This window comes from Lonchura striata, chromosome 4A (assembly GCF_050655825.1).
Source record: "Lonchura striata isolate lonStrDom1 chromosome 4A, ASM5065582v1, whole genome shotgun sequence".
In the NCBI taxonomy this organism is placed as follows: Eukaryota; Metazoa; Chordata; class Aves; order Passeriformes; family Estrildidae; genus Lonchura; species Lonchura striata.
Genome location: NC_140742.1, coordinates 19,103,335 through 19,128,094, shown reverse-complemented (window position 1 = coordinate 19,128,094; position 24,760 = coordinate 19,103,335). Strand labels below are relative to the sequence as shown.

General features: G+C 57.4%; 4 protein-coding genes across 17 annotated transcripts in view; 3 read left to right on the top strand and 1 right to left on the bottom strand.

Annotated features, from left to right (window-relative positions):
• The window catches only part of NLGN3 (neuroligin 3), a 40,229-nt gene extending 35,990 nt beyond the window's left edge, over positions 1–4,239 (top strand). For all 5 annotated transcript variants that reach the window (XM_021534558.4, XM_085570630.1, XM_021534557.4 and 2 more), the window contains 2 exons: positions 279–1,068; positions 1,482–4,239. In XM_021534558.4, coding sequence (XP_021390233.1) covers positions 279–1,068; positions 1,482–2,319 — 1,628 coding nt within the window. In that variant the 3' untranslated portion in view covers positions 2,320–4,239. The remainder of the gene's footprint in view (positions 1–278; positions 1,069–1,481) is intronic.
• A 3,371-nt stretch (positions 4,240–7,610) lies between these two features.
• Positions 7,611–10,535, top strand: GJB1 (gap junction protein beta 1). 3 transcript variants are annotated; one of them, XM_021534553.4, is made up of 3 exons: positions 7,611–7,653; positions 8,730–8,844; positions 9,540–10,535. In XM_021534553.4, the coding sequence occupies exon 3, from the start codon at positions 9,552–9,554 to the stop codon at positions 10,389–10,391; it is 840 nt and encodes a 279-aa protein (XP_021390228.1). In that variant the 5' UTR covers positions 7,611–7,653; positions 8,730–8,844; positions 9,540–9,551; the 3' UTR covers positions 10,392–10,535. The 3 variants fall into 3 exon arrangements, with proteins under 3 accessions (XP_021390228.1, XP_021390227.1, XP_021390229.1); XM_021534552.4 differs by lacking the exon at positions 8,730–8,844; XM_021534554.4 differs by lacking the exon at positions 8,730–8,844 and having other exon boundaries at positions 9,515–10,535.
• Positions 10,536–11,185: 650 nt separating this feature from the next.
• On the top strand, positions 11,186–12,432 carry LOC110472661 (gap junction alpha-3 protein-like). Its single transcript, XM_021534551.3, has one exon. The coding sequence runs from the start codon at positions 11,315–11,317 to the stop codon at positions 12,209–12,211; it is 897 nt and encodes a 298-aa protein (XP_021390226.1). The 5' UTR covers positions 11,186–11,314; the 3' UTR covers positions 12,212–12,432.
• Positions 12,433–12,776: 344 nt separating this feature from the next.
• Positions 12,777–24,760, bottom strand: part of ZMYM3 (zinc finger MYM-type containing 3) — a 33,233-nt gene continuing 21,249 nt past the window's right edge. For 7 of the 8 annotated variants that reach the window (XM_085570623.1, XM_085570624.1, XM_085570625.1 and 4 more), the window contains exons 13-25: positions 24,297–24,462; positions 20,599–20,657; positions 19,887–20,055; positions 19,179–19,294; positions 18,849–19,023; positions 18,170–18,316; positions 17,314–17,417; positions 16,743–16,911; positions 16,471–16,622; positions 15,901–16,015; positions 14,747–15,001; positions 14,545–14,662; positions 12,777–14,135 (exon numbers count right to left, since the gene is read on the bottom strand). In XM_085570623.1, coding sequence (XP_085426749.1) covers positions 13,937–14,135; positions 14,545–14,662; positions 14,747–15,001; positions 15,901–16,015; positions 16,471–16,622; positions 16,743–16,911; positions 17,314–17,417; positions 18,170–18,316; positions 18,849–19,023; positions 19,179–19,294; positions 19,887–20,055; positions 20,599–20,657; positions 24,297–24,462 — 1,944 coding nt within the window. In that variant the 3' untranslated portion in view covers positions 12,777–13,936. The remainder of the gene's footprint in view (positions 14,136–14,544; positions 14,663–14,746; positions 15,002–15,900; positions 16,016–16,470; positions 16,623–16,742; positions 16,912–17,313; positions 17,418–18,169; positions 18,317–18,848; positions 19,024–19,178; positions 19,295–19,886; positions 20,056–20,598; positions 20,658–24,296; positions 24,463–24,760) is intronic. The other variant, XM_085570629.1, reaches the window with a different exon arrangement.

Below are 24,760 nucleotides of genomic sequence, written 5' to 3'. Positions count from 1 at the left end.
TCAGGGAGCACAGCAGCCCTTGGTTGCTTCCAGGAGCATCCACTTGCATTCCCAGCTGCCATCCTGCCATCCCTACAGCAGCCCTGAGCTGAGCCCCCTGTGTGAGCCCAGCTCAGCAGGCAGCACAGCTCAGGGACAAGGCCAGGTGTGGGCTGGAGTGCTGGGTCCTTGCAGGGGTACAAAAGCATCAATGCCTTCTCCATGCTGCATCCTGCACTGCAGCACTGGGATGCTGGAACCCTGCTGAGAGCTTCCTCCACTCCCTGCCTGTATTGCAGGTCTCTTCCAGAGAGCCATCATCCAGAGCGGCTCAGCGCTCTCCAGCTGGGCAGTGAACTACCAGCCTGTGAAGTACACCAGCATGCTGGCTGACAAGGTGGGCTGCAATGTGCTGGACACCGTGGACATGGTGGACTGCCTGCGACAGAAGACTGCCAAGGAGCTGGTAGAGCAAGACATCCAGCCAGCCCGCTACCATGTGGCCTTTGGGCCAGTCATTGACGGGGATGTGATCCCGGATGACCCAGAGATCCTGATGGAGCAGGGCGAGTTCCTCAACTATGATATCATGCTGGGGGTCAACCAGGGTGAAGGGCTGAAGTTTGTGGAGGGTGTGGTGGACCCTGAGGATGGCGTCTCAGGCAGCGACTTCGACTACTCAGTCTCCAACTTTGTAGACAACCTTTATGGCTACCCTGAGGGCAAGGACACCTTGAGGGAGACCATCAAGTTCATGTACACAGACTGGGCCGACCGGGACAACCCTGAGACACGTCGCAAGACTCTGGTGGCCCTCTTCACTGACCACCAGTGGGTAGAGCCGTCAGTGGTGACAGCAGACCTGCATGCCCGCTATGGCTCCCCCACCTACTTCTATGCCTTCTACCACCACTGCCAGAGCCTGATGAAGCCTGCATGGTCCGATGCAGCCCACGGGGATGAGGTGCCTTACGTGTTTGGGATCCCCATGATTGGCCCCACAGACCTCTTTCCCTGCAACTTCTCCAAGAATGATGTCATGCTCAGCGCTGTGGTGATGACCTACTGGACCAACTTTGCCAAGACAGGGTGAGTGGGGATGGGTGCTGAGCCTTGGGGGTCTGTACTCACTGCAGCTGTACTCACTGGGGTTGTGCTGTGGTGGAGGGGTTATCATGCCCAGCTGTGGGACATTGACCTCCCTGTGCCCAGAGGTCCCTGTGTGCTGCACCTTCACTGGGGCCATGGCATCAACCACAAAGCACGAAGCTTAGATCATGGCCAGCCCAAGCCACTGGGGTGGGGAGGCTTATTGGCCCTTGTTATCTTGGGTAAGACTTGACCCAGGCCTGGGTGCTGCCCTGTCATTCAAGACCTTTGGCCAGCCCACCCTGTGGCACCGCTGGCAAAGGTCCCCTCAGTTTCTGTCTCTGCATCCAGCTCTCCCTCTTTGTTTCTTTGGCTTTTTCCAATGCTAGTTCTGTTCTGCCTGTGTTTCACAGGGACCCCAACAAGCCTGTCCCCCAGGACACCAAGTTCATCCACACCAAGGCCAACCGGTTTGAGGAGGTGGCGTGGTCCAAGTACAACCCTCGTGACCAGCTGTACCTGCACATTGGGCTGAAGCCACGGGTACGCGACCACTACCGGGCCACCAAGGTGGCTTTCTGGAAGCACCTGGTTCCTCACCTGTACAACCTACACGATATGTTCCACTACACCTCCACCACCACCAAAGTGCCACCACCCGACACGACACAGAACTCCCACATCACCCGCCGGCCCAACAGCAAGATCTGGACCACCAAGCGCCCCGCCATCTCGCCCGCCTACAACAGTGAGAACGGGAAGGAGAAGTGGAGCCCAGAGCAAGAGGCGGGCACACTGCTCGAGAGCCCCCGCGACTACTCCACTGAACTGAGCGTCACCATCGCCGTGGGCGCCTCCCTCCTCTTCCTCAACGTGCTGGCTTTCGCCGCCCTCTACTACCGCAAGGACAAGCGCCGGCAGGACACGCACCGGCAGCCCAGCCCCCAGCACGGTGCCTCCAACGACATCGCCCACGCGCCTGATGAGGAGATGCCCTCCTTGCAGGTGAGCCAGGGGCACCACGAGTGCGAAGCTGTGCCATCCCACGACACCCTGCGCCTGGCCGCTCTGCCCGACTACACCCTCACCTTGCGCCGCTCTCCGGACGACATCCCGCTTATGACCCCCAACACCATCACCATGATCCCCAACTCGCTGGTGGGGCTGCAGACCCTCCACCCCTACAACACCTTCACCGCCGGCTTCAACAGCACGGGGCTTCCACACTCACACTCCACCACCAGGGTATAGCTGCCCGCCGCCGGCGCACACGCATGCACGCACACACACACACACGCAGCAGACACTGGCAGAGGGACCAGCGGGGCCCACAGAGCCCCCGGACCGAGGGGCAGCGCCCACGGACGGTGCAGCTCCCAGCCCAGAGACCTGTGGGGTACCAGAGTGGCCCCAGCGCTTTCTTTTGTTCCTATCTAACTTTTGAGAAGTGCTTTGACTCTCCTGGCCTCAGGGCCCCGTGGGTTGCCCCGTGGGATGCCAGTGGGGTGCAGGAGGGACATGGTGTAGTCCTGCACAACCCACCCGTGCAGGTGGGCAGGGGTGCCCCACTGTCAATGGCCACAGTGTTCCCAGTGCCATGGCTGTGCCTCCCAGTGGGGCGTTCACATCCCCTGTGCTGAGCCCACAGAGCACCCTGGGACTGACGAGGAGCGGGACCGGGCATCCCTCTTGGCCAGTGCCCAGACATCCCCAGGCATCTTGGCGGCCCTGGAAAAGGCTCCTTCACTGTGCTGAGAAGTGGCCCTAGGCCATGGTGCTATAGGCAAAGGGAATGGGCAGAGTCCAGGGACCTGGCCTCGTGCTGGATGCGGGCACTGGGGCTGATGCTGGGGCTCAGGGATGCTGGGAGTGGGGCCCTGGGCTGGAGACTTGGCACCTCTGCCCATCTTTGCGCTGCAGAGAATCTCTTTTGTGTCAGTCATTTCTCTTTGCAGAGACGTTTTTTAAGCAGATCTTTAGTTCTTTACACACTAACGGAGTTGCCGCGTTTTGTCCTTTGTAAAGATTTTAAAACCAAGTGTTCTTGATATAAAATAAAAAGCCAGTTAGAAGCCAGCGTGTGCGCACGGTGCCGGCCCCCCATGGAGCCTGCCTGCCGTAGTTGGGCACCAGGCAGGGCAGTGCCTCCCGCACTGTGGAACTGCGCTCTTTTGTATTTTTTGATATTCTCCCTCCTCTGTCACCCGTGCCCACATATATCAGCCAAAAAGCCTATCCAATGGCCTGCCTGCGAGCACCCCCGGCCCGGTCCCTCACTGCCACCGCTGGCCAATGCCACCCACTGCCCCGTGTGGGCATCACCTGCTCTGAGCACTGTCTGTTCACTCCCATGAACCCAGGACAGCCCCTCATGCTCCCCACCCTGTCCTGCTCCCCCAGGAGCATCCCACATCCCTTCACTGCTGTCCCAGGCTGTGCTGTGCCCTCCCTGCCCATGCTTGTTGCCCAAAAGTAGAGCCAGTGGTTTGCAGCCTGTGCCAGGAGTGGGGTGACAGGAGCAGGGTGAGCTGCTCACCAGCATCAACTCTGCCTCCTAGGTATTGGGGCCTTTACCCCATGGTGGGGTGACCCCAGCTCTGGCATCCAGGATGTGCAGCTGGAACAGATGCCTGGGTAGGGACTCTGGGGGTGATGCAGTCTATGTGGGGCTGGGAGCATCTGCTGTGGCCACTGAGCCACACGTGGCTCTAGGCAAGTGGCTTTGGTGTGGTCGGGCATGGAGAAGGAGCTGCAGGGGATCCCATGTGGGGTACCCCAGTCTCAGCCCCCAAGGTGAGCACTAGCACCTGGGGTCTGGGGAGGCAGAAGAAAGGGACAGGTCCTTGTGGGGACACCATATCTTGTCCCTGTGCAAGACGGTCCGGCTGGCAGACGCTGCCCGTGCTGGCGGCCGTGACGCACCGGTGCCGGCTGGCCCTACTGCCCGGGGCCAGCGCATCGATGGCCCTGCTGGCCCTACTGCCCGGGGCCAGCGCATCGATGGCCCTGCTGGCCCTACTGCCCGGGGCCAGCACAACAACGGCCCTGCACCCGCCCGGCCCCACCCGGCGCAGGGCTGAGGGTGAGGATGCTCGTTGGAGAATGTATTTATACCCTGTCACCCGTGCAGAGTAACAAATTCCAAATAAAACAGAAGTGATATTTTTAATAGCGGTGTGTCTCGTCTGTTCTTGAAGCATGCAGGGCCCGGGGACTCCTGGGCGGGGTGGGGTGCCCTGTGCTGGTCCTCACGTCCCTGGCACTCCCTCACAGAGGCAGCAGGAGGACCCTGGTATCAGCCACCATGTCAGGTTGCTGGAACCCCACGTGCAAGCTGGCACCATACCATCCAGGACTGTCAACACCATGTGCCCCAGTGGAGGGGTGTCCCCACATCCCCCCAGCCCTGCTGCCCCCTGCACTGGGACCCCATGTGGGAACGTATCTGTCCCACAGCCTCCTCCCTCCCAACTTCAAAACCCCTTTCCCAGCCTTTCCCAGCTGAGCTCCCCTCCCCCTATTTGCCAAAGAGAAAAGCTGCTGGTTTCATGTCTTCTTAATGTAATTTCAACTGGAGTTGCCATGGAAACCAGGAACGGAGTGGGGGGGCTGAATCGCCTCCAGGCAGCGTGTAGACATCGGAGCCAGGGCCAGGGCCCCGAGCCAGGGGAGCCGGGGCAGGCAGGGGGACAGGCTGTGCAGGAATCCGAGTGTGGGGCTCTGTCCTTCTCCCCACAGGGGACCTTCGCAGCTCCAGTGCCACGGGCACATGTCACCCTGTTCAGCACCGTGCTGAGACCCTGTGCTGGGCCCCCCTAAAAGCCCTGGTGCTGCCCATTGTGGCATCCCAGAGGGTGCCTAGTGCCCTTTTGAAGGGGTGATGACTTTCTGCCCCAGATTAGGGGATTTCCCTGCCCTTCTGTCCCCTCTCCTCATCCTTGCGCAGCCCCAGCTGCATGCTGCCACATGTGCCAGCATGGCCAACTCAGCTAGGACCCCAAGGCAAGCTGGTGACAGACAACCCACTGCTATTGTGCTACCGCCTTTGCAAAACTCCTGAGGCTGCCATCTGTCCAGGGTGTCCTTGACCATCAACAGTTTTCCTTTGGAGACCTGGCAAAGCTCAAGGGACACTGTATCCCAGAGGGTATGAACAGTTTATATCTGCATGACAACTGTGAGACATCCTCTGCTTCAGGGGACATGTTTAGGGCTGTTGGCAAGGAGAACCATAAGAGAACTCAACTGCAAAGTTGTCCCTGGAATTGGAGGGGAGTGAGCAACCTGTGACTGGCCTCTGGCTGCTCGGGGATTCACAGTCAGCAGGAGGGCAGGGATGCTGCTTTTCACAGAAGCATCACTGGGATAGTGCCCTGGTGCTGTTCCCCACACCTCTGATGCACCCAGGACACAGTAGAGCAGATTCACAGGCAGGCAGAACAAGCTGTTAAGTCTTAGACTGCAACCCCCTCTGCCCTATGATGCAGCAACACAAAGGATTTCTGTGCTCACCCACTGCTAGTGACCTTCCTGGCAGTTGACTCAGACCAGAGGGTTTTGTCTCTCTGAGAACAGCAGCCTAGATCCAGGGATGCCTGTGCTGCTGCCAGTCCGAGCCTGGAACCCAGCAGCCCCTGCACTGCAGTGACCATCCAGTGAGGAGGCTGAGCCATTCACAGGGCCAGCCCTGCCAGGAGCAGAATGGCCGGGGAAAGGGGACTCTGGAAGCCTCCCCAACAGTCCTCCTGTCAGTGGAGATGTTTCAGTGATGGTTCAAACTTGACTTTGTCCATCGTTGCTGCCCATACAGCCTGCTGCGTTGCAAGTTCTCTGACCCTAGCAGGATGCCAGCACCTGCGTCACCTCAGTCCCACCATCCGCATGCTGCTGACTCAGTCCTGCCCATCTCATCAGCCGCTCTGCATTAGACGTGCCCACGCCTTTGAACTCTTCCGCTGCAACTTCAGACATCAATTAACTTCACAATTAGCGTCATTAACAAGAAGTCCCTTTCTGGCCCACGTCGTCGCGGGCGGGGCACTTTTCTGAGCCCTGGAGGCAGCGCCGGCCACGGCTGTTCAGTACAGCCTGTCCTTCCCCGACGGCGTTTGCACTTTAACCTGCTGCCAACAGGCGAGGGGGCTGCCTGTGCTCCCGCCCACCCCGGGACCTCTGCTCCTCCCAGCCACCTCCCTGCAAGGACAACGGGCGGGCCTCGTGCTGGACAGCAGCGCCCCGGTTCCTCCTCCTCTTTCCTGTCGGTTTCTTTTCTCCGTTTTTACTATGTTTTAGATGGATTCCCTCGCTGAGCCCCGCCGCCCCCGGCCCGGCCCCGCCGCCCCCGGCCCGGCTCCGCAGCGCCACCTGCTGCCGCGGCCGGCGACCACCCCCCGCCGCACGGCCCGGACCGCCGGCGGCCGCTCCGCGCCCGGCTGCCGGCGCTCCCAGCCACGCCAGTCCTGGCTCCCAGGAATCCCCAGTGACCTCCCGCCTGGTTCCCAGGGCCCTCCCAGGAACCCCTCTCCCCGCGCCAACCTCCCATTGTGCTTCGTTCCACTTAGCTTAGCCCACCCCAGTGCTCACCAGTCTGCCCTCCTCTTGATACCCCCCGTGACCCCCACCCAGCCTGATCGCGCCAGCTTGGCCCCACTAGCCCCTTGCTCCCCCAGTGTGCCCTCCGCTAACCCCAGAACCCGTCCAGGGTGCGGGACCTGGGCGGCGCCGCCGCCGCCGCTCCTCGCCGGCGCTGCTGACTCAGGTGCGGCGTTTATCGCAGACTGAGATTGTGTCCCCTATGCCCCAGCCAGCCCTGCATCACCGGCCGTCCCCGGTATCTCACTGCCCATCGACCCCCGCCCCGCTGCGGAGGCACTCCTTAGCGGCCCCCAGCCGCTCCACGGTGCCACCCTGCCGTCCCCATGCGGGAGGCACCCGGCATCATTGTCACCCTCATGCAAGGGATGGCGCGTGGGCTCCTGCAGCCTGGCCCGGGGGCCCAGGATGAGCGGCAGGGTCGCCGTGTCCCACACGGGGTGCTGGGCGGCGGGACCTTGAAGCGGGCCAACCGAGTTAATCGTTGACAGGCTGTTTGCCTTTTCCCGGCTGCACTTTTACACATTAAATCTGGGTATTGGTGGCTCCCCAGGGACCAGCCGGCAGCCTGAAGCACCAGATCAAGGTGCTCCAGGAGCTGGGGGTACCCAGAGTCATCCCCCGGGTGGAGAGCAGGGCTCTGCCCACTACGGTGGATGTGCCTGGCTTGCAGCGGGGAGGATGCTCACCGCAGGGGAGCGGGGCCACGGGGACCAGAAATCTCCCCGGGGACCATCCTGGGGGGCTGGCCTTGCCCCAAGCGCTGTAGTAGCCCTGGGGTTGGCCCCGACAGATGCTCGGCCGCGGTGGTGGATGCGGTGGGCGTGAGCCAGGCTGGACACACCTGCGGTGTTTATTTGGCGAGCCGTGGAAGGAGCAAGGCTGTTTGGGAGGGGGTGGGTGACGTGCCTGCAGGGCAGTATAAAGTCCAGAGTGGTGCGGTGAAGACTGATTGCTGCAATCCCAAAGAGCATTGATTGCCCTGGTGTTGAGGTGAGAAGCTGGCGGGCACAGCACCGTTGCGGGGGTGGCTGCGTGTCCCCCAGCTGGGGAGCACCAGCGGGGCCAGAATGGGGGCTGCAGCAGGGCTCGGCCCTGGGCCTGGGAGAGGAGAGCCGCCAACGCTGGCCCTCATGGCGGGAGTGGGAGAAGGGCAGTGAAGACACAAGCGGCATCCTCACAGCTTTGCTGGACGGTCTTTAGCCGCCACCGCTTGCATAGCTCCGGCTGCTCGCACCTTGGGCTAAGGGGAGGAGGTGGCATTTGGGATGGAATTAATTGCCCTGCCAGCCTACACGCACCCAGCTGGGAGGGTTTACTGGGTGTGCTGTACCCCACCTGAGGCTGGGGACAAAACCCAAGGGACATGGCGCCATCCCTGCAGGGATGGGGCACAGTGTAACAGTGTGGCTGGGACACCAGCCTGAGGGGCACAGGGGCTGTGCGAGCACAGGGACTGTTGTCCCCACCAGCATGTCCGAGCACTAGGGCAGCGTCAGTGAGTCCCTCTCGGGGGAGGAGCGCAGCCCCAGCAGCGTCACTGCTCCGGGCTTTCTCCCACGTCTCCAACGGCACACGCGGGGCAGCTCTAATGCCCTCACAGACGTGGATGCTGGAACCAGAGCCTTGAGGAGGACTCACAGCAGCGGTACCCGGTGCCACCCAGCCCCACGTCGGCACACGGGGTGCTCGGTGCCAGACCGCTGCTCCAGTGCCCTGTGCCGTCCTTGCGGAATGGGCGCAGCTGGGCTCGGTCAAGCCTCCTGAGGAACGGACCTCAGACACCCTGGGTGGCCCGGCCGGCAGCGATGTCTGTGGCTGGGTCCCGCCGGGCAGAGCCACGGGCGGCCCGCGGGTGGGGAGGCCGTGGCCGTGGTCGGTGCGGGGAGTGGCGGGGAGGTGGGAGTGGGTGCGGGGCCGAGCAGCGGGAACGCAGCACACTGGCACTTTGTTTGGCCAGGGTGGGCGGAAGTCAGGGCGTTAGATCTGAATGCCAAAGTGTGTTGTTCAGGGACCGATAAAGGCCCCATTGTATGCAAATACTTTATAAAGCAGCATATGACTTCCAGTGCAGGGCAGTGGCAGAGAGAGACGAGGGCAGGCGGAGCAGAGCTCTCCTGCAGGAGGCATGAGACCTTAGAGGGGCCACGGGGGCAGCTTGCGAGGACCCTTCCTCACCGGCAGGTATGCGTCGTCAGGATCCTCCACACTGGGGGGTGGCTGGTCCCAGCCACCCAGACTCTTGCAGGGGTGGGAAGCAGCTCCCCGGGCTGCTCAGTGCCAGTGGATGGCTCTGGTGAGGCAGGGGTCTGTGCTTGGGGGTGGGCTCGCCCTGTGTTCCTTGGGCAAGGAAGGCCCTGGGAGGGTGGCAGTGCAGGGCTGCACAGGGGAGCTCCCCAGCTCAGGGCTTCCTGGCCATGCTCCTGCAGATAATGGGAGGACAGAGGGTGGCACTGGTGCAGCGGAGCCCATGAAGTTCCTTGGGACCATCCCTAGCCAAAGAACTCAGCACTGGGTACTGGTGGTCCCTGCAAAGGTGTGGGAGCTTCACCCCCTTTCTCTGTGGCAGCTGTGGGTTAGGATCCCTGTGCCAGTGTGGGGTGGCAGGACTGGAGAATCTGGCACTGCTGGGGCAGCCAGTCTCCTGCCTGCTCTGGCCAAAATGCTGCCTTGAGCTGTATCAAGAGCAGGAGCCACGTTGCCATCCTCCTGTCTGCTCATCCTCCTGCTTGTCGCTCCTGCTCTCCACCTGCCAGGGCTGCCACTCAGTTGTTCCCAGGTCCCTCCTGGGGCTGCTGCCAGTGGAGCCAGGACCTGCTGGCTCTCACCCCGGGACCTTTCCTGCTCCTAACAGCGCTCCTCACCGCTCTCTCCTGCAGACGTGAGAAACGATGAATTGGGCCGGCCTCTACACGGTGCTGAGCGGGGTGAACCGCCACTCCACTGCCATTGGCCGCATCTGGCTCTCCGTCATCTTCATCTTCCGGATAATGGTGCTAGTGGTGGCAGCCGAGAGTGTCTGGGGGGATGAGAAATCTGCCTTCACCTGCAACACCCAGCAGCCTGGCTGCAACAGCGTCTGCTATGACCACTTCTTCCCCATCTCCCACATCCGCCTGTGGGCCCTGCAGCTCATCCTTGTCACCACACCAGCCCTTCTCGTGGCCATGCACGTGGCCTACCAGCAGCACCAGGAGAAGAAGCTGCTGGTGCTGACAGGGCATGCGGATGCCAAGCACATGGAAGAGGTCAAGAAGCACAAGATGCGCATAGCGGGTTCACTGTGGTGGACATATGTCTGCAGCGTGGTCTTCAGGCTGCTCTTCGAGGCCGTGTTCATGTACATCTTCTACATGCTCTACCCTGGCTACCAGATGATGCGGCTGGTTAAGTGTGAGGCTTACCCCTGCCCCAACACTGTCGACTGCTTCATCTCCCGGCCCACTGAGAAGACCATCTTCACTGTCTTCATGCTGGTCACCTCCAGTATCTGCATCATCCTCAACATGGCAGAGCTGGTCTACCTGGTGGTGCGGGCTTGTGCCCGCCGAAGCCAGCACCACACCAACCCTTCATCAGGGAAGGGCTCCTTCTATGGGCACAAGCATTCCTCTGAGTACAAGCAGAACGAGATCAACCAGCTGCTGACAGAGCAGGATGGTTCCCTCAAGGACATGCTGCGTCGCAACTCTGGGCTGCAGGAGAAGGGTGACCGCTGCTCTGCCTGCTAGGGCCACCACTGCGGGGGCTCTGGCCCCACAGTTGCCCCATGGGCTTGTTACTGTCCCTGTCCCAAGGATAGCATCCCTCAGGCGTGAGTCTGGCTCTCCTAGATGGCCAAGAGGGCATCCTGGGCCATTAAATCTCCATTCTCAGGTGTTGCCTCCCTCCTTTCTGCTCTGGCTGGGATATGCCAGGAGCTGGGGTGTCCATCCCTGCACCCGAGCCCTGGTGGGTGTCACGAGGAGCTGTGGGGACTGCAGTGCCAGGGCTGAGCTGGAGCTGTGGCTGTGTTGCCCTGGCAGCCGGCAGCAGCCAGTGACCCCTGGGTGGCATTGATCAGTGTCCAAGGGCTTGCACTCCCCCAGCACCAGTCCCTGCAGCCCCGAATATAATTAGAAAAGTGCCCAGACCAAAAATAGAGGGGAAAAAGTTTCCCCAGTGGCTGTTTGATGTGCCAGTCACAATGAAAGCCAATGGGGCACGCAGCTGCCTCGTGCCCCAATAACCCCATGCTTGCCGTTGGGTGGCTGGACAGACGGAGCAGGCAGACCTGTCTGCACCCCACGGAGGAGCTGGGGACCAGCTGGGAAGGGGCCTCGCAGCATCCCCTGTCATCCCACTGACAGGAGTGGACGGCGCGGGAGCACTGGGCTGTGTCCCACGCAATTACGGTGAGAGGTCCCCATGCCGGATCACCGGTGCGGTTGTTCCCTGTGGTGCTTCCAGCTCTCTGCTGGAGGCCTTTACTCCCCCTGCTCTCCTTGTGACAGGTTAGGGGGTCCCCTGGGACACAGGATGGGGACGCTCCAGGGACAGCCTTGGGTTGGGTCTGTGCACACCTGCTTGACCAGGGAGTGGGGAGGCATTTTAGCGGGGTGCGGGGCGGCTGTGTCTGGAGAGTGGCTGTCTTGCAGGGCACCACAGCAAGGGCATGGGGGACTGGAGCCTGCTGGGCCGGCTGCTGGAGAATGCCCAGGAGCACTCCACAGTGGTGGGGAAGGTCTGGCTCACCGTCCTCTTCGTCTTCCGCATCCTGGTGCTGGGGGCTGCCGCGGAGCGGGTCTGGGGTGACGAGCTGTCTGGCTTCTCCTGTGACACGCAGCAGCCCGGCTGCCAAAATGCCTGCTATGATAGCACCTTCCCCATCTCCCACCTCCGCTTCTGGGTCCTGCAGATCATCTTTGTCTCCACCCCCAGCCTTGTGTATCTAGGCCACATCCTGCACTTGGTGCATCTGGAGGAGAAGGCACAGCAGCAAAAGGCAGCACGGGCCAGCAGTGGGGCCAGGCGGCAGCGCCCCAGGCAGCCCCAGCTCCCTGCAGGGAACACGAGGGCACGGGTCTGCATGCAGGGGGCCATCCTGAGGACGTACATCTGCAACATCGTCTTCAAGGCTCTCCTGGAAGTGGGTTTCATTGTGGGCCAGTACACTTTGTATGGGTTCCAGCTGAAGCCCCTCTACACCTGCAGCCGCTGGCCCTGCCCCAACACAGTCAACTGCTACATCTCCCGGCCCACTGAGAAGACCATCTTCATCCTCTTCATGATGGGGGTGGCCTGCGTGTCCCTGCTGCTCAACCTGGTGGAGATCTACCACCTGGGTCTCACCAAGTGCCGTCAGGGGCCAGGCCCCAAGTCCCGCATCCTGACCGCTCCTGGCGGGCCTGTAGGGCCCGGCAGCACCTATGTCACTCTGCCCAGGGGTGGAAGCCCCCTGGCTGCTGGCAGACCCCCCCATGGCCTGGCACAGCTGAAGAAGGCAGGTGCATGGCTAGGGGTGGTTGGTGGGTCCCACAGGGACGTGCGAACGGCAGACCTGTCAGTGTAAAAGTGGCCTGCCGGGAGGGTCAGGGATGGGTAATGCATGGCTGGTCACGGTGGTGATTGTGTCTCCAGTCTCCGCTGGGCCCAAGGCATGGACCCCATGGCCAGCAACAGAGCTGGGAACAGCCCTGTGGACACTGCTCAGCTGCTACTGGCACTCCTGGGAGCAGCAGGGCTGAGAGTAGAGCTTGGAAGGGGGAGAAAATAAACACTTACTGCACCTCACTTGACTCCTGCTCTGCTCACAGGCACCGGCATTGCCCTCCAGCTGCTCCCTCCTATGGACACTGCATGGCCAGGGCAGGACCACTGCTGTGTTGGGTGGGGCTGCAGCACTGTGGGCAGAGGGCAAGGCAGGGACAGGCAGGGCATGCCATGCTGGCACCAGTGGGCACTGGGGCAGAGGCCATCACCACATGCCAGAGCTGGCAGGACAGCAGGGCCCAGGCAAGGTAGGAAGTGAAGGGAGCACAGGCTGGGATGGACAGGAGCGAGGTGCGCAGCAGCACAGGGACACTTGCCCTGTTCTCCTACAATGCTTACCCTGCTCAGAGGGAAAAACCAGGGGCTGCCAAAGTTTTCCACATCTTTATTTGAAATGAATGGTTTTTCCAGAGACACAGGGTTAGTCCTACTGCCCTGGCATCACTACAACAAGACTGCTGAGTGGCTCACTCTCCACATGGACACAGGGAACAGATGGCCCCAAAACAATATATACAGGCTCAACAGGAGACCCATGTACAGCTCAAGAAGACTGACCAGAACATGAGAAGGGGCAGGAGGCAGCAGGGTGGCACAGCTGGAGCCAGACTTGTCCTGGGCAGGGTGGTGACAGTCTGTGGCTGTGGGAGGGAGGGGGAGGCCAGGCAGGGCTCCCTGCTTCTGCCAGCAAATGCCTGGGCCCCTGGCTGGAACAGAGGTTTCCACTGACGGCACCTTGCACAGGGGAGGGTCCTTACACCAAGACAGGGAACACTGGGGAGAGAGGGGCAACACTAGCATAGACCCATCTCCATCAGTTTGCAGCAGACTCAGAAAACATTGACCAAAGAGAGGGAGGCATCCTGGCTGCACACAAGGGAGGTAGCCCTGTGACAAGGCCAGATCTCTGCCCACGAATTCCAGTGCAAGCTCCATCCACTCCCTGCAACCAACCCAAATCTCTTCCAAACTGGGACAAAAGTTCTTCCCCTGACCCAACAGCTCTCAGGCTGCCTGTGGCCCATATGTCCACTGGCTTGAAAAGACAATCCTGCCCCAGCAGCAGAGCTACTGTTGGTACCTCCAGCCTTGTGAGGGAATGCTAAAGAAGAGGGAAGTAAAAGCTTTCGGGGCCACTGGTCCGATGGGGCACTGTGTTTTGTGCAACTCCTGCCCTGGGGCACGGGGAGAGAGGGGTAGTAGCAGGGCTGGGGGTAGGGGAGGAACAGGGCTGGGCAAGGGGAGCTGCACCAGGGACTCTGCCACTCCTGTGCCTTGGGAACAGGCCCTGGGGAAGATGGCTCACCCAGCAGCCAAAATGGGAGACACAGCTGAGTGCGGGGGCCACGTACGTAGGGAATGCCTGTAATGAGCTGGACTGGAGGTCCAAGTCTGGTAATGATGCAGGGACAGCACTGCTGCGACACCATCCCTTCCTATGCTGCATGGCCCCTGCCCTGCAATGGGAAGCAGCAAGATGAGGTGTCCAGGGCTGGAGTGCAGCCAGTCCAGCAGCACCTTGCCCTCAGTCCATGTCATCCTCCAGGCTGCTGAGCCGACTGTGCTCCTCGTAGATCTCCCTGACAGCCAGGATGCGGTTCAGCATGCTCTCCAGCATGCTCCGGTCCATGGGGATCACCGAGTACCAGAGCGGGGACTCGGCGATGCACGACCGCTCGGGCTGCAGGTAGAACACATCGTTGCGGTTCCGCAGGCTCTCGGGACTGTGGAGAGAGAGGAGGGTGAGACCTGGGATACCAGCTTCAGGAGCTCAGACAGCCTGGTCTGATGTGTTTAGCAAGGGGTGTTCACAGCTCATCACAGCCTCTTATCATTCAGTAGGATAAGGACACAAACCCATTCTGCAGCTCCTTGTCCAAGGGCAAAACCCCTAACTACTCAAGCACTGGACTCCTACTGCACATTCCTGCCAGTATGGAGAAGGGCAGGAAGCAGAAGAGGCCAGAGAGAAGCATTCTCTCAAACTTGATCTAATGAAGCTGCACAGAACCTGGGCAAGACTGCATGCTCACGTACAAATGTCTGAAAAGCAGCAGTCACTCCACAGGGTTCCATCAGAACTATGAAGTAGCCCCAAAATAGCACATGCCTCTTCTCCAGAGAAAGCCTCACCATTTGGAGAGATAAAACTCATAAAACTTGACTGGGCAGCGGAGGGGATTCATCCTGTTCTCTCGCTGTTCCAGCATCGGTACCTCCTCCTCACGCTTTCGTTTTCCAGAGCTGCCATCTGCAGAGGGGGAAAGAGCTGCATCACAGCTGGATCCTGATGGGAAATGCAGGGGGAGGAAAAGAGATGTTCTTCCAGACCCACCTCGGCTTTTCTTCTGTTTAGCAGGAGCATAGTAGCGGATGCTCACCACCTTTGTCATGCCACGAGCTGTGGTGCACTTGCGGGACTGGCGCACCACATTGGTGAAGGAGAGCTGCATGTGCTCCTCTGCTGTCTGCAGCCCGAAGAACTTAGTGTTGAAGAACATGAGGGTGTTGAGAAGCACAAAGGGTGAGTAAACACCCAGCTGTTTGCACTCCCAGAGGTGCTCCTCCTCGACACGGGAGAAAACTGTGTCTGCAACACACAGAGCAAGAACCAGGTCACATCAGCAGTGGCTTTGTGGTAATCCCTTCATCCTGCCTCTGCAAACTCACTGCAAAAGACTGCTGCTTCACAGCATCTCTTTTTTCATAAGATTATCTCTCCTGAGCCATGAACAGAGCTAGGGCTCTGTTCAGCCATAAGCCTCCCCAGATCACAGTCAAACCACAAGTGAGAACCCAAATCAATCCTAACTGCTCATCACTACAGATGGCCAAAAAGCAAACTCCAAGTCAGTGCTCCACCACACGCGGTGAGAGATTAGGGAAAAGCAGCAGGTAGGAGAGATCTGGCCAGTTCCTGCCTAGATACACAGGTCTGGAGTCAAATGGCTCTGCCAGGGACAGCCAATCTGCAGAGATGAGGCTGGATCTATGAGCTAACTACTGACAAGACACAGCAGGGAAGGCAGCCCAGATCACAGCATTATGAAAAGCCTCTGCAGAGCTATAGGTTAGGCCATTCACAAGACAGCAGCACAGCAACCTTGTCCAAGGCCTAGCATCATGTGCAGGGCTCATCCATGAGCTGGGAACACAAACACATGCATCAGTGTGCCTCCTGGCTTGGCATCCTCCTTGCCAAAGGGTGGAGACATCACTGTGAAGTATTATAGAGATTCAAATTGTCCCAGGATACAAAGTACATGCGCTCTGCTCCCAGCTCCCCTGACTGTGGGCAACAGAAGCTGCTGAAGCATAAACCACACTGGCTCTGCAGTTGGTTTGGGTCAGTATGACCTCAACACACAGCAGGACTGTGCTGCCTATGCCAAGGCTGAAGCTGGGGGAGCACAATCAGGCCAGAGGATCCAAGGCTACAAGCACAAACTGGATATATGCGGGGACTGAAGGTACTCTGAAGACACGTACTATTTGGTAAGATTGTGGGTTGCCAGCCACTCAGGGATTTGTTCAGCTCCTGCACGAAGGTCAGGTAGTAAAGGTCTGTAAATATATTCACCATACGATTGTTCTCGAGCAGGTACTAGAAAGGACAGAGCACACAGTCAAGAGAAACACAGCAGCACCTGGAATGCAAACCCTCCCCAGAGAGCCCAGGGCACGTATGCAGAGTACCCCTCCTTGCACCACCGGAGCTGGTGGACAGATACTTCTGAGAGCTGCAAGGAAAACCCTGAGGCATGACAAAGCAGACTTAGTGCTGAAGAAAGGCCTGAGTTTGGGGAGATCCCCCAGCCCTCCTCAGAGTTGTGCAAGAAGGGTGCAAGGTTGGGGAATAGATGCCACCCTACTCTCTTGAGCTGGGGAACAAAGACTAAACCAGGTGGGATGCTGTCTTGGGCTGAGGCACTAAAGGAGAGTCCAGCCAGCCTCTCTGGGTCCCCAGAAGGCAGAGAATGAAAGGTACGAGCACCCCTCACCAGATCTGACCCCCGAGTCTGGCTGCAGGGGACTTGAGGGCAGCAGTGCCTCCCTCACCTGCTGGATGCCAAGGCAGAGGTAATAGATGCTGTCCGGTTCATAGCGCTCCCCATTGGGCCGGGTGATCTCCTTGACAAACTGGGCCAGGCCGTAGTTGAGCTCAGCTGCTGAGCAGGCTAAGATATCTTCCTTGATCCTCATGGGCTTGGCTGCAGAGACAAGCACAGCAGCCTCAGACACCAGCTTACAAGGTCAGAACACCTCAACACCCCAAGGTCCAGCTTCTGGGAGGTTTCTGCCACTCCACTGCATCCAGACAAGGCACTTACGGCCAAAGCGTAGCTCCTCTCCCTTGCTGGTTTCTCCCCCTGCATACTTGGCTTGTACCCAGGACTTCCAGGCATTCACACCGTATGAGTAGTTGAGCACTGTACAGCTGGGCTGGCTGCTCATTGAGTCCCGAGAACAGCTTTCAGAGAGCATCAGGCGCTTCTGCCCCTGCAGAGAGGTGTTCTGTGAGACTGGGCACCTACCAGGGACAGGTGCAGGAGTCCTGGCTACCCCTCACACCTGCTGACTGTCAGCTCCCTACAGTGTGCCATGGCAGCAGGCACTGTTCTGCTGGCAGCCAAGCCAACAAAGTTCATTAGTTACGAGGGTCACAGGCAAGAAAAGAGACCAGCTGTCACATGACCTGTAGCATTCAAAGCTCCTCCGAAGTGGCAAGCAAGTATTTTCATTCAAGGAGTGGCCTGCAGGCCAACCATGCCCTGAATGCAGAGGGCACAACCTCCCCAGCACACCAAAAACTCTGGTACACTTCACCTCCTGCATCCCAGGTGGCAGCTCCCACTCCAAACCCGAAGGGCTCTAAGTAGGCAGTACCCACAGAGAACTCACCTTCCGGACAGCTCGAGGCAGATCTTGCTCTGTGGATACATCATCTGGTCCCACTAGCCCACAGTCAAAGAGGAAGTCCACACTGGGGTTGATGTCCAGAGGATCTGAAAGGAAAAAGAGGCAGAAGGCCTCAGGTAAGACTTTTCATCCTGCCCCCTGTGCTGGCCTGATTTTTACAGCAAAATGAAGAGGGAACACTTCACATCCTGTACCACTGCCTGGCGTGAACTTTTAGCCACAGCCCAACACAGAAAATATGGCTCTGGCAGACAATGCTAAAATTTCTCAGAATAACCAGGACCCCACATTTTCCTCTCTGACAGTTTTTTGTTTGTTTATTTTTTAAACCTGAGGAAAATTCCTCATTCTCTGGTGCCAGGCCAGTACTGTGGACAGCCTGGCACAGGCACCTCAATTTCTGCTGTTTGCTGTTAGCATCCTGGCTCAGCATTGCTGTGGTCCTGCAAGTCCCTGCATCTTCTTTCACCTTCTGTTAACAGACATTCAGCAATTCTGCCATTTCTTAGCATGCCATGCCATGTCCAGGTTTCTCATCTAGCTGGATCCTCTAGAATCATCACTCATAAACACATCACTGCTGCTGCCCTGCTCTTTGTGCTGTTAAAATCAGCTTCTCATTCCCCCTTCTCTGGGTCTTATGTTCACAGCAGGTAAGTTTAGTCTGGATAAACTCACACTTCTTCAGAAGTGGTGGTCTCTCCACCCCTACTGCAAGCAGTCACCGCAGGGCTCTCACACCAGGTCAATCAGAGGGCAGGGGGAGGTAAGTGCACACAGCTGAGGGCAGTGGAAGGACCCTCAGCAGCCATGCACACCTGTGTCACCCAGCTCTTACTCTTAGGGAAGTCAGCCTCCAGGTCCTGGCCTGGCTCATCGAGGACATTTGCCATCTTGACAGCCATAGCCAACACATCGTCCCGCGCTGGTCCAAACAGATCACAGTCCTCCAGGAGACCCTCTGCACTCTGGTTACTCACCAGGTCTGAAATAACAAAGTTCATCAGAAACCTAACTTTCTTGAAAGTCTTTTGTCTGTTTTCCCTGTTACAGTTGGAAGATGAAGTCAGAATCCCTGTGATCAGAGCAGCCCCACCCCAGCTTTCCCTGAAATGCATTGGAAACTTGTTTGTCTCCCCAGCCACAACCCCATCACTGCCATTTGTAGGAATGCAGCCCCCAAGTAAAAAACCTGCAAGACCAGGGCTGTATGCAGCTACCTTTTGTAGCATGGAAGTTGCTTTAGGGAAGAATCTGAACAGCCACCTGAATAAACTGAGAGAACTGCACGTGCTATAAGACTGGCACCCACAAAAGGCACAGTGACAGACATTGCTCCCTGCTGCAGTTCTTCCCTTCTGGTACCCCCTCAGTAGAAGTTAAGGACTTGCTCTTCCCTGCTTCCTTTTCAAAGGCTTTGGGAGAGCCATAATCCTGGCAGGTGTTTTAGCTCCAAGAGCTGGCAATACCCCCTCAATCCCAGCTGTTGGACCAGACCAAACCATGGCAGAACCTACCACACAGGTCAGAGGAAGCTTTGTCCAGTTCCTCAGCCTCTGCAATCATCTCAGCCATGGCCAGGATGTCGGCCTCTAGAGGATTGGAGGGGATCTTCACCTTCAGTTCCTCTATGGTCTCCACAATCTTCTCTGTGCTCTCCAGTGTGGTGGGCAGGAACATTGGCACAGGCACCTGTGGACAGCAGCACACCAGGCAGAAAACTGACACTCAGTAGATTGACATAAAAGCAGAGGCAGGAGCAGAGCATGAACAGAGACGCAGGGAGTCTTGTGCAAGGCAGGATCACAACAGCAGGAGAACACAAGCAGGTGAAGCGTGTTGCTTACCGGGACAGGCATGGAGAAAGGCACAGGTACTTTCTGGCAGTACATATGCATAGGCACAGGCACGAAGATTGGGACGGGGATTGGCAACACAACCAGCTGGGGCTTCCAGTCAGCCTCTGACAAGAGCAAAAATACATCAGTGACTTTGATCCCAGAAGTACCTCCACCCAGCTCTGCTGCATGCTGCCATGCCCCCAGCCGTCCAGCACCACAACCCTTCCAGCCACCAGCTGCTAGAACTCAGGGGCAGAGCTGGAATAGCAGGAAGTCAAGGCCAGCAACAAGAGAACAACTTCTTGTCTTAATCAGAAGTACAAATTCTGCTCTTACATAGCCCTGCTAAGAAATCTAGTTGCCTTGTATATGCTGCAGGCCACACACACATGCCCAACAGGAACTGGAGTGGAACTTGTTTAGCAGCCAGCCCTCAGACAAGCTAATGATCTCCAGAGGAACAGGAGCCATCCTACAAGAGGTAAGATCATGCTACAGAGCTCTCTACATCTCTCCTTTTGCTGGTGATGGAAATAGGCTCCCTACACCCTGCCCTGCCATGTATGCCATGCACCTGCCCAGACACTCCTCAGCATGGTGCCAGACACCCAGCCTGCTCTGTGTAGCATTTCAGGCTGGATTCACAGTTAGTCTGGAGCAGGGACATGCCACTTGCCTTTACAAAATGCCCCTGTAATCCTTACAGTTTCCTACCTGTCTGACATCCTTTGGACTTCATTTCAAACTTGCAGGAGACACCCCGGTTCTGCATCAGTGGTTTACACATGGCAGCTTTGTTTTTCCGAGGGGTAGCTGGAACCAGAGGTGGGGCGGGAGGTGGCACAGCTGGGGACGTTTGGGCTGAGGAGGCCTTTGCTGACAGCTGAGAAAATGCAGAAAGCAGGATGTTGGTGTCCACCTGAGGCAGCACAATCTCTTCCCTATTACAGGTGCAGGCAGATGGAATGACTCCCAAAGCACCTCTTGGAGCCTGGCAGTCCTCAACACATGGACACTCCCATGGTCAGACTGTGATGAAAGACTGCCAAGCTGTTCCTGGCAGGCAGCAAGCCTGTGTGCCACCTCTACTGTGCCAGGAGTCCAGCAATGGTGGCTCCTGTCCCATGGGGTAGAGGGGAACAGTGGTACAGCAACTACACAGGAAAGCACTCTGCAAAGAGGAACCAGTGCCACAGTGTGAGGATATTCTGGAGTTCATAACTGACTCCTGGAGAACAGTTGTTCTTCCCCCTTGCAGGAGTCATGTTGATGCTGCCTTCCTAGTTCTCTTCATTGCCCACTACCCAGACATCTCAAAATGCATTGGTTGTAGAAGAATGAATTCTCCTTGAGCAATGGCAGAACTGTCCTCTCTTTGGGGACAGCCCCTTTGTCTTGCAAACTCCTACCTTCTAATGGGTCTTACCATGTTAATTTCTGCTTTCTGGGTGGAAGGGACAGTTGGTTTTGGCTCTGAAGTCTGACCTGTAAGAGAAAGCAACAACTCTTAAGTTCAAGAGCTCCTATGCCAACATGTCCCACTGCTGGGACTGGAGGTGCAAGCAGCCAGAGAGCAGCGACAGGCTCCCTAGAAACTGCTCCTGGCCACTCCAGGAACAGTTAATGTTTCCACAATCTCTAGCCCTAACACCTCAGAAGACACTACAACTCCAAAATCAAGTTATTCCCATGTGATTTTGTGCTCCCTTACAGTCCACCCCTTCCCCATCACAGCAGGTCAGGAGAAATCCCAGCCCCTTGTAGAGAGAGGAATCCAGGGCTCTAATCCCAGCTCTGCCTATTGGCTTGCTGTACCGAGCCATGGCCCCTCCCTGTGCCTCCATATCCCTGCAACAAATATCTTGGCAAAGTGCTTCGAGATCCCTAGGAAGAAGGTGACAGAGCTAGTAGCAGCATTATGAGAAATCCCAGAAAGCAGAGAGACAGCTTTGCCCCAGCCCTAGGGATGCAGTTCATTCCCCTAAGGAAAGAGAGGATCACTTGCAGGCAAGAGGCGCATGTGGCAGACGCTGGTCTCAGGTGGTGACGCTATCACCCTGCCTTGGATGATAATTCCAGCTCACGTGCTCTGCAGAAAACCTGCATCCATCTCAAAGGCTGGTGAGCTAACAGAGCACCTTCATCCCAGTCTCCAGTGATCCCTGGTTACCCATGTGACTGGCAAAAAGAATTGCCTTCTACTGGTGGGCAATGCATGAAGGAGACCCTTGCAAGGACACCAGCAGGTCCCAGCACCAAAGGCAGTGGCGGGTCCATTCACAGCTCCTATACACAGACAGGTCCTTCAAGGAAGGACCCAGATTCCTAAAGGTCCAACACAGGGATATTCACACATCCTCGGACCTGAGGAAATGAAGGATAATTCTTGTATAATTTGAGGCCCATCAGGCTCCACTTGCTGACCACCACAGGGGGCAACAGATAAATCCCAGCTGGAGGAAGCTTCCTAGTCTGCAGCTCAGCTTCAGCCATAGGATCTGCAGCAGTCTCAGGGGCCAAGAACTCACCCTGACAACCCAAAGTAGATGGGCAGCAGGTCCAGGTAGGAAACACCAGTGGCCTAAATGAGAAAAGACAAGCTATGGCTTATGAACAGAATTTCTGCTGCAGCAGAATTTAAAGCAAACACAATTGCCCCACTGGTCAGTGATTTAGGACTAAAGAAAACAAGATTCTCCTGCTATGTGCTACGTGTCCAGGCTCCCAGGAAAGCTGCAGCTTGTTCTTTATTCTCATCCCAACACCAACAAGGAGCTGTAAAGGCACTGCCTGCAACAACTGTGACTTCTACCCTCTCCAGCTGGACAGCCTAGTGCAGAGCCAGCTCCTTTTGGAAGCCTTTAGGCACAGTTTTGAAGCAAAGCTCCTCAATCCCATACTACATGAACTGTTCCCAGCAAAGAACACCTGCTTGGATGATCAGCTAGAAGAACTCTCAAGGATCACCAGATTGGTAGCAGCCACTGGATTAGGCAATCACTGGCTGCAAGAGAGTAAGCAAGAATAAACAGCTCTGTCCAAGATTAGCCTGAAATCCAGGTAGCCTCTTGCAAGCTGGCAACACAGCTGCCAGGTCCACAGGAGACCATGCAAAAGCTGGTCCTCCCAAAATCTCCTGCACAGCACAGTGCAGCTGGAAAGCTCTGTGTAAGTGGGTCCTGGCTTCGGTATCCTTCCTTTGCAAACTCAGCAGTATGCCACAGTCCCAGGGCAAAGATGTCCACAGCTGTCCCAACATTTGTCAGGGGACTGGTGTGCCAGAGCATACAGAGGGCCCAGTTCAACCAGCAGCATCCACTAAGCACAGCAACTGTTGGGGCAGTCTGGAACTTGTGCTCAGCTGAGCACTGACAATTGAAGACAGGCTTTTTCTTGGCTCCCTTTAGTCTTTACAGGTTGCACGGAGATGCAGCAGTGGCACAGTGACAAGTGATGCCCCACATACCAAGCAGCACAGTTCTGGGGGCCTCCAGACATGTGGTGGAGGAAGCCTGAGACTCTCATGGTTGTTCTTGGTGGTGAAGGTACTTCTCAGTCTTGTGGTCCATGGCTCCAAGGAGACAACGGCTGAACAGTGTGAAATACGCTTCCCTCTTCAGGCAGAGCTTGCCCACTGTGCCTGTCCCAAAAACCGTGTTACAGATCTCTCAAAAGCGACATGCTTTGACAGCAGAGGACAAATGGAACAGCATGGCTAGGGCTGTGGAATCACTTGGTGAGCTGCAAGAACCAGCATGTCACACACCTCTTCCTCCCTTGGGCAGCAGAGCACTGTAAAAGCAGAATTCCCATGGGCACCCCTGTGCCGGCAGAAACCAACAGTTCCTTTTCCAGGTCACTCCACTGTGCTGCCACTTGAGTGTCACCTCACACAGCCTGTTATGGAGCATGGTTCTTGGAAGGCAGGTTGGGCTTCCCCTAGCTGGGGAAACCTTCTGCTTCTGGCAGAGCAGCTCTGCTTTGCTGCCTAAGCAGCAATGACATCTGGAGCTTCCCCTGCTCTATGATTAGTGCACTACAGTCAGGGGAGGAACCTCAAGAGTATGGAGATGGAGAATGAAGTCTCTCATGAGAAGGTCCTTGTCTTCGTTTTCCCTCCTTGGCACACCCTAGCCAGGGTTTTACATGTCATGAAATCCCAGGGAGGCCAGCAAAGCCCTGGATCTGTAATGCAGGTATGTGTCGAAGCTTGATGCACTGAACCAAGTCCCACTGTAAGCTGCAAGCACTGTAACTATATCCCCCAGGTCACCCAGGAGACCAAACAGAATGAGACTGCAGGTGTCCGAGGGCCAAGAAGTGTCTTGTCACTGTCACTAGGAGCACCTTCCATCCTGAGGGATCCCAAAGCACTTTGCAATCTTCCATAAGGAACTGGCTTGAGTTAATCATAGGAAATGGGGCAACAGGCAACGAAAATCTCCTCTCCAGCTGGTACTCCATGGATGCAGAATAGGGTTATCTGGGACACAAGGTTGGCAACTCCCCAAAGCTGCAGTGAACTTTGGGTAAGTGGTAGGACTCCAATCTAACATCGCAAGACACAGTGCCTCCAGCAGCTCAGTGCTCCCTCAAGACCATTCTAGGTTCAGCTCTGGCTGAAGGAGAGCCCACCTACAGCATCACCAGCACCACTTCCTGCAGCACCCTTCTTTGTCCTTGAATGTTTCCCATCCAAGCACTGACCTGGCCCAATCCAGATTAGTTTATGAGATCTGAGAAGGTCACAGCTCGGAGGTGGTGTGAGGCTGCAGGTGGATTGTCATGCCAAACCACGCTGTCCCCTAACCCTGTAAATCGAGCTCTCCGCTGGTAACTTGAGGATGTTAAATCCCTGAGTATCCTCGCTAAGAGTGTGAGCTACAGGCAGCACGCTGGCACCGGCTCCTCCCGTCTGGGCCCTGTGTGTCATAGAACCATAGATGTTAGAGATGGAGAAGCCCATTAGGTCCCACTCCGTCCTTTCCCCCCCAGGGGCCAGTGCAGGATTGTTCCCTAGCGTCTCCTCCAGTCCCAGGCAGGCAGCTTCCACCCCCTGCTGTTGAGTCTTCCCTGTGTCTCTCAGACTGAGCTATACAGGTTCCCTCCCTCCCTCCTACTCACTGTTCAGAAGGCTCTCGGGCCCCTTCTGCGTGTCCAGGTTGGGCTGGTTCTGTTGATTGTAAAATCGCAGCAGACACTGCTGGTTGCAGAAGTGTTTGATTTGCCCTCGCCAGTGGATGGTTTCCAGCAGCTTCCCCTGACGCTTGCAGGCATGGCACCGAGCTGCCTAAAGCCCGCATCAGCAGGAGAGAAACAACGAGTAACTAACCACACCCCCTCCGAGTGCAACACAACTCTCCAGTGAAAGGTGCACATCACAAGGTGCAGTGAGCTTCCCCACAGCAGTGCCCTGCCAGTGCCAGCCAGGGACTCCAGCGGTGCGAACTTCTCACAGCAGCACTGGCCGCGGATCCAGCACTCTGAGCTTCCTCAGTGCAGTGCTCTGTCTGGCAGGATCAGCTGGGGACTCCAGCTACGTGAGCTTCCCCGCAGCAGTGTCCCGTCATTGCCAGGCAGGACTCCAG

Excerpts from the sequence above, each read along its gene's own strand:
- LOC110472661 (XM_021534551.3), top strand. The coding sequence starts at position 11,315 with ATGGGGGACTGGAGCCTGCTGGGCCGGCTGCTGGAGAATGCCCAGGAG.
- GJB1 (XM_021534552.4), top strand. The coding sequence starts at position 9,552 with ATGAATTGGGCCGGCCTCTACACGGTGCTGAGCGGGGTGAACCGCCAC.